This window comes from Perca fluviatilis, chromosome 21, assembly GCF_010015445.1.
Source record: "Perca fluviatilis chromosome 21, GENO_Pfluv_1.0, whole genome shotgun sequence".
Taxonomy (NCBI): domain Eukaryota; kingdom Metazoa; phylum Chordata; class Actinopteri; order Perciformes; family Percidae; genus Perca; species Perca fluviatilis.
The window spans coordinates 9,042,285-9,050,784 of NC_053132.1; the positions used below are offsets into that span (position 1 = coordinate 9,042,285).

At 41.2% G+C, this 8,500-nt stretch overlaps 1 protein-coding gene across 6 annotated transcripts; it reads left to right on the forward strand.

Moving 5' to 3' along the window:
- Positions 1-361: 361 nt before the first annotated feature.
- LOC120551795 (proline-rich receptor-like protein kinase PERK8) lies at positions 362-7,844 on the forward strand. Of its 6 annotated transcripts, XM_039789380.1 has the most exons (4): positions 362-663; positions 1,699-1,827; positions 3,056-3,782; positions 7,574-7,844. In XM_039789380.1, the coding sequence occupies exons 3-4, from the start codon at positions 3,276-3,278 to the stop codon at positions 7,577-7,579; spliced, it is 513 nt and encodes a 170-aa protein (XP_039645314.1). In that variant the 5' UTR covers positions 362-663; positions 1,699-1,827; positions 3,056-3,275; the 3' UTR covers positions 7,580-7,844. The 6 variants fall into 6 exon arrangements, 5 of the variants coding, with proteins under 5 accessions (XP_039645314.1, XP_039645313.1, XP_039645309.1 ...); XR_005637919.1 differs by lacking the exon at positions 7,574-7,844 and having other exon boundaries at positions 1,699-1,781; positions 3,056-4,184; XM_039789379.1 differs by lacking the exons at positions 1,699-1,827; positions 7,574-7,844 and having other exon boundaries at positions 3,056-4,186.
- The last annotated feature ends 656 nt before the right edge of the window (positions 7,845-8,500 follow it).

Below are 8,500 nucleotides of genomic sequence, written 5' to 3' on the forward strand. Positions count from 1 at the left end.
TTTTTTATGACTTTTCACATGCTATAATATGACCTTTTTCGACATATACTACACTAAACTATGACTTTTTATTACCTTTTTCAACATACTATACTTAGACTTTTTTATGACTTTTATCAACATACTATACTTTGACTTTTTTATGACTTTTATCAACATACTACTATGACTTCATGACATACAATACTTTGACTTTTTTCAACATACTATACTATGACTTTTTATGACTTTTTTTATTACATTCTATACTATGACTTTTTTGACATACTATACTATGACTTTATTTCTTTTTTCGACATACTACTATACTACTGTATGATGTTTTTATGACTTTTTTCAACATACTATGCTATGACTTTTTAATGACTTTTTTGTGACATACTATACTATGACTTTACATAGCATTTTATGGCATACTATGCTATGACATTTTCAAGGTTGGTATTGCAGGACAACTGGGATTTGACCCAAATGCAGATGGAGGCAGCTGGATGAATTCAATGTTTTGTTGTAGAAGCATGAGTATTGATTGGCACAGGCATCTTGAGTCCAAATTAGGCAGAATGCCCAGCAGCAGACAGGTAGCAGGCACGTAACAGGTTGCAGAAAAACCACACTGTAGCAATGATGACTAACTGGCAGAGGAACAAAGGCTCTGGGCTGGTATGTATACTTCAACTCACTGACTAATGCTGACTCCAGTTCTGTTCACCTTATATGGTGACATACTTAAGTTACGTTTGACTGTTATGATTTCGGTGATGAGTTCAGCGAAACTAACCAAGGTTGTTATTTTCGATGTCATCACACTGATTCTTGAAAAAACTATTGCAATCCAAGACAGGCTCAGTCCAATGTGAAGCAATCATTTTGGCTCCTTTGCTAAGAGTAAATAATTTAGTTGAGGTTATTCCATGGGAAATGTCATGTCTTTACTTTTCATAAATGTAGCCTTGCTCGATAGATGAAAGAAATGAAGATTGCTCCACACCCTTTTAAGTAATAAAACGTTGAGTTATTGTTTTTACGTTGATTTGGATCCAACCCATATGTGCCTTTTGTATTCGAAAGTGCATGATTTACATAGTAATTGTTCCAGTTGAATAAAGATGGGAACACCTGTGGGTTAAGGAGAATCAAAAGGAATGTAGTTGGGTCATTTAGTTAGTAATCAAATACTGTGTGATGTTTAAGATACTTGTTGTTACATTTATTAGTTATTAAGGTTAATTTTATTCATTTATATTTTTTTGATCAATTTGATTTAAGGTATCCATTATCCATTCTATGTATTGAGTCACCAGATATTGATTTATTTTAGATTATAGATAGTGACCAGTATGTTCAGGGTGAATGTATTACCAATTATGTACTGTATGTTTTGACAAGTACTCAATAGGTCCGACGTCCTTCTTATATACCGTCTATGGACGGCCCCTACACATTGACATATAAAAGCCCCTACAGGACCCGCTTATTTTCTGAACTTCAGACTCCATTGTGGATAAATGCATCGTTACTTTATGTTGTCTTGCAACCTGAAGAAGGCAATGTTGATGTCGAAACGCATCGTTGTAAAGTTTCGAAATAAATTCTTGACAACATAACCATCACGTTTCAAGGACTTTTTAGTCACCTTTCATATTACAAAGTTTAGTTTAGTTTTAGTTTAAGTTTGTTTTCTTTCCACACCAACAGCGGGGCCTAGTAAGATGGAAGACGACTACGAGGACGGTTCAGACTGGCAAACGGTGAAGTACCGACGAGCAGGTTAATCAACCGTGAGTTTGACAACGCTCGTAACCGCCATTGGCCCTCCTATGAACGGTACGAACCTAGCTACCCCGCTAACAACGGGCCTGCTTACAACTACGCTAATCAAGCTAACTAGCTACCCTGCTAACAACGGGCCTGCTTACAACTACGCTAATCAAGCTAACTAGCTACTTCGCTAGCAAGCCAGTTAATGACTATCAATATAACCATAGATATGCAACAGGCCGGCTAACGGCTATTCCAACCAAACTAACAACCGTGCTAGCTAGCTACGCGGAGGTGGCTAGGATCAACAGCTACAGCTTCCAACAACTACATGGCCGGGAATCAACGCTACAACTGGGGCTCCTCTAACTACAACCAGGGAAACTATGGAGCATCCAGGGGAGAAATAACCGCAACCGCCGCCGCAGTGTAGGTAACTATGGAGCTCGTTGGCAGCGCAACTCGTGCTCGCGGCCAACCTTGGCAAAGACTACTGCGCGCCCCCCCGACGACAGTGGACTGATTACGGCAATAACAAAGAGCCCAACACGATCATGATGCTAATTTCACAGTCAGAACACGCAGAATACATAGACTAATCAAGGCTACACATCATTTGAATAATGTTTGACGATGTCCTGGCCAAAGTAACAACACAACATGTAGAAAGTTTTGATTTCACACTTATCTACACACTATCTTACTTCTTAAAATATATGACTTTTATTATTGTGTAATGTAAGAAGGACTTTAACTTTTGTGCCCCCCCCCCCCTCCCTCACAAAAAAGAAGGTTTCAGGCTCAGGATCTTTTATCACTTTAAGCTCTGTATAGCTGCAGCATGGGCACGTAGCCATTACGGCAAAAAACTCTCACAGGAGACATGCCAGGGGTGTAGATCGATGCTATGCAGTCACACGCGCAATCATGTACACAAACTGAAACGCTGGCACACACACTAGGGCTGCTCGATTATGGATTATTACGGTCAATATTGAAATCACGATAATTTAACACGATTAGTCGTTGAGTTCTGGAAAGATGTTGCAATTATTGAACTTAAAAAGCAGTGGAAAAAAGTTAAATAAATAAACAGTAAAAAAAACACAACTGTGAAATTTGCCTTAATACTTTTCCTATTTAAACTTTATTTTTTCATTCAGAACACAAGAGAAAATGAGAGTTTACTTGCAAAACGTAATGAGCTAAATAATAGTTTTTCTTGATTATTCTGTTTTTGTTATCATTGGGAGCCGAAATCATAATCAGGATTACATTTTGATTAATTGCACAGCCCTAACACACACCTGTCGTACCTGTCGATGATAACCGGGTGGTGGAGCTCCAGGAGAGAGCGAGAGATGCCGCACCGCAGCCACGGCCTACACAGGAAGTGACGTCACCCTCCTCCTCCCGCCCAGGACTGGAACCAGATCGACACAGCTGGGGAGGATGTTCCCCCAGCGCCTGCGGAACAACTACCACAATGCCAGCCCAGAGCACAGCGGGACGACATGAGACCGACACCTACTTCTGGACCACAAGAAGTCACAGTGGAAGTACATCGGACCTCTTCGGACCAGGGGCAGCAGACGGAGCCGGTGGGAGACGAGCTGGGAGAGCCAGCACCACCCTCAACCTACCCTCCTCCCCCCTCCTTCCCCTCCTTCCCCTCTCTTCTCTCTCCTCTTTCCTCTTCTCCTCTTCTTCTCCCCCCTTTAACCCCTCCCCCTTTTAACCCATCCCCTGACACCCCACTCTTCTGTCCCAATCCCCCTTCCTCTTCCTCCCACATCCCTTCTTGTCTCCCCAGGTTCCAGGTTCCGGCCGGCCCTGCTGTGACTCCTGGCATCCTCAAGGGAGGACCGACTACCCCCGTGCCTCTTGCGATCACAATATCTGACATAGAGACCCTTGAGAGGAATGCCTTAAATCGGCCGGCCACTACACCTACGTCTCTCGCAATCACAATCTCTGATGTGGAGACCCCGGAGAAGAAATCCTTAAACCGAACCAAGGAGGTAATTGTTACAGAGGGCGTCACACCACATCACAGACTGGTTCCTCTCAACGCATCACGAGTTCAAAGCAATTTACCTTTTGCTACACCTACACAACAACCTGTAGAGTTTACACCTCACAGACATTTTCCTGTAAACAATAAATGACTGACTGGTCTCTAGTAGCAAACAAAAAGTGGTTAAATATGGGGGACTCAAATCTATCCAGGTTTCCGGCGTACAATGAACCAAACATTCAGATTGAGAGTTTTCCAGGAGCTACGTTTAAACATGCTGAGGCCATATTGGCACGCACTGCTGTTTAACAGGAAGTTGAAAGCTATTTAGAGGTGTGTAGTCCAGGTGCCAGAAAGTAGAAATCCTGTCCAGCAGCTGTCCCAACCATCACTAAACCAGCTCCTCTACCAGGTAGATGAGCTCGTTAGTGAAAACACCTGTTCTAGATGTAGAGGCAGATCCAAAAACATGGCAGGATTTTTACTTTCTGGCACCTGGACTATACACCTCTGGAGCTATTCTTATGGCCAAGATTGCCTACCCAAAAGCTTGAATAATGGTACCGATACTCAATTTCTCCCGCTCTCTCCCACACCAAGAGCAGGAGAATTTGAGGTTGATTAATGATCACATTGTTTTCTATGACGACCTTATCCCACAACTGTCAAGGAACATCTTCTCTACGGAAAGTGACCAAGTCCATTGGACTAAACGGACTGCTGAACACGTTTGACCATTGGGTAGCCCATTTAAACGAACAGTCCCCATAAAAACCTCAGAGGTAACGGGGTTAAATACTGTAGTTAATCTTTCCAAATCATTAAAATTGACTGCAGCACAGACTGATCTACTCAACAAAGGACTGACATTTATTCCATCCATTTTAAAGCAGACGAATAAGGAAATCAGAGATACTTTAAGAGCGGATATACAAGATTATCACAGACACTTGAAGTTGGCAGTATATTATAAGGACAAACCTGAGACTACACAATTACCATTTATACCCAAATCTACCTGGTCGCCTGCCCTTGCTCAATTGCCACCTTAGGTTTCACAGCTTATTCAACTGGACTTAAACACCTTTCAGAACCAATACAAAGTGGGTTGGACCAAACCTAACCTATCTGACTTTGAGTCCGAAGCACTCGAACAGCTCAGCAATAATAATGACATTGTGCTGAAGCCGGCAGACAAAGGCAGTGCTGTCGTTATTATGGATAGGGTAGATTATCTGTACGAAGGCTACAGGCAATTAGGAGATACAGATTATTATACCAAATTGGACCGTCCCATTTATAAGGATAACATTCCTCTGGTTGAAAAGATTGTTACCTCCCTCTATAACAAAAAGTTCATTAACAATAAACAAAAACGTTACCTCCTGAGCAGCAAAGAACCCAGAGCACGCCGTTTCTACATGCTCCCACTTATCCCTGGCGATAAGTGGAGCGTCCCTTTCAAAATACCTCCTGGGAGGCCTGTTGTTTCGGACTGCAGTAGTGAAACGTATCACACAGCCAAGTTTATAGATCACTATCTAAATCCGCTGTCTATATTACACGAGAGTTACATCAAGGATACTTATGATTTTGTGGAAAAAGTTAAACCTGGAAATTCCTGCCACGGCTTTTCTTTTCTCGCTCGCTTCCTCCTATATGCTGCAATGAGTCTATAGTCCTCAAGAAAAGTTTTACCTCCCGAGCAGACAAAGGTATTCTTCAGTTTCCTGACAACTTTGACGTTCGCTTCTGAATATTGGACTACAATGGAGAGAATAGAATCCAGACAAATGGGTTTGACTTCCTCAAATGTTTTGAGGGCCCTACGCAACATGGTGAATGCGTAGCCTCTATTCAGAAGGGATGAGAAGAAGGTTTTAACTGCCTCCTTAAAATCTTCTTGTCTGATACAGATTCTCTTAAACAGTTGAGACTTGACCAAGCCAGCAAATTTATGTTTTGGATGGTAGCTCGTCCTATACAGGAGTGAATGGCTATCTGTCTCCTTAAAAAACACTTTGATGTCCAGGTTATGTTTTTCTCCAAAATTTTGACCTTTAAAGGAACACGCCGACTTATTGGGACTTTAGCTTATTCACCGTAACCCCCAGAGTAAGACATGTCGATACATACCCTTCTCGTGTCTGTGCGTGTTGTAACTCTGTCTGACGGTTCCACCGGTAGCTTAGCCTAGCACAGAACCTGCAGGTAACTGGTTCCAACAATCCTACTGCTCTGAATAAGTGACAAAATAACGCCAACATGCTCCTATTTACATGTTGTGATTTGTAGAGTCACAGCGTGTACAAAAAACAATGTAACATGAGACACAGCCATCTTCTAACCGTAAACAAACCGGAAACTATATTTTCAGAAAGGCTTGCTGCAAAGCAAATCACTACGCCCAAGTAGCCGAAGTACCTGAGCTTCGCCTTCTGAGAATATAGTAAACTGAGACCGTTAAACCCACCAAAGACTAGAAAAATAGATAGCTTTTTCAGGAACTACAGGACAGTTCAAAATCAAACTACTAAGGAGGTCTTCAAAACACAGGGTAACTCAGATGTGAAAACTAGAAACTGTATCTACCTCATCAGGTGTCAAAAGTGCTCGTTGCACTATGTAGGGGAAACAGGAAATACCTTGTTGACACGATTTACCCAACATAGATACAATGTCAACAACCAGAAGAACTTGAATAATCCACTGGTCAAACATTTTGTGGAACATAATTGGTCCAATTTGAGAGCAACAATCTTAGAAATCGACTCCAATTGGACAGTCAAGATTAGAAGATGGGGTAATCTAGCGTCGATGGGCCTCGGCAGGGAGTTGAGGGCGCTTGGAACCCTGGCTTCTATCAGTAGAAAGGCAGTGAGATTTTCTTTTCTTATCCCTATCCAGCCTGTACTCTGATGGAGACCACTCCTGCTCCCTCTCCTTCTCGCTGGGGCCGTCGTCCACTATTTCCTCCCATCTTCACATTGTGTTTCTCAACTTTACGTTTTTACTGATCCCCTTATATATTGGCACATACTCAATTTTGCATGTTTACTATCTGAAGAAACTATCAATAATTGATTGGAGAATGTTATTCACACCCTTATCTCCTATTCCTAGAGTCCAATGTTTATTTTTCTGCCAACTTGATGTTTTGTATATCTGCATCTCTATTTTTGATGGATTTAAATGCACTGAAGGTCTGCCTTCCATCTTGACAGTTGTGACGAATTGCACTTACACTCAACATTGTCATTATAATGAAAGATAACAAAAAAACACACCAAGTACTTTGGACTGGGACTAAACTTACAGGACAATCTAATACATACAGACCACCACTACTCAATAACTGGGATCACTGGAGCCCTTCATCCATGCTGAATTGGATCCTTCCCTCATACAGAGGCATTCTTAGTTTTTCTCAACAGCTGGACATACATGAACATTGGCTATGCCAGTAGGACTTTGCTTTTCCCTCACACAGAGGTGTTTTCATTTTTCTTATTTCTTTTCCACATATGGAATAACATGTAATGAGAATTTTTTATTCAAACTGTTAATACGTGATGGTTTCAGCAATATCCACATTATGGTAAGTCTATGTTTCACAAGGTATGAACGCACCACTTATTTACCAATCCACTTCTTGCTCATACATCCCTTTGTGCTCTATTTTTCTCTCAAGACTGCAAACACACCAGGCACTCAGCCCTTAACATAACCACTTGGACTATTGACCTTTGGCGGTGAGATTTTCTTTTCTTATCCCTAACCATTGCCTAATCCTAGTGCTAGTCCTGGAAGACAACGTTGGGGGTCTGAAAACACCAAACACCAGTCTTTACCTTCTTGCACTGTCTAAGGAGAGGAGTTAATCACAGAGAGTCTGGACCCAGGGTTACACAACATTGTTTGCCACTGACCTGGTGGTGTGATTATACATGATTCTATGGGATGTGGAACATACTGTATGAAGCTGAGCTCTGTGTATACATGCTGTACCAAGATCTTCTCCGGCGTCAGATTTGTGTTGTAATAAACATATATTTTCAAGTAAGCACAATGGAGACTCGTCGAGTTATTTATTTATTTGTGAAGTGAAGATTGCCCTGAAGTAGGGTTTCCGCATCATGACTTTTTATTACCTTTTTGATGTACTATACTGTGACTATTTTATGACATATTTTCTGCATACTATACTATGACTTTTTGGACATGCTATACTGTGACCTTTTTGGACATACTATTCTATGACTTTTTAAGACATGCTATACTATGACATTTTATGACTTTTTCCACATACTATACTATGATATTTCTATTACTTTTATATGACTTCTTTATGACTTTTTTCCACATGCTATACTATTACTTTTTCAGGACTTTTTTTGACAAACTATACTATGACTTTTTTATGATGTTTTTCGACATACTATACTTTGACTGTTTTATAACCTTTTTTCAACATACTATACTATGAGCTATTTATAAACTACAGTTCAGCATTGAATACTATTGTGCTCTCCAAGTTTATCATTAAGCTCAGAGAGCTGGGAGGATACACCACCCTCTGTGATTGGATCCTGAGCTTCCTGATGTGCAGACTCCAGGCTGGTTGGGCAGGCAGATCTGCACATTATCTGCAACTTCTACAATTGCAACTTTGACAGTATCCTGACTGGCTGAATCACCGCCTGAAAACTACTGCGCACATCA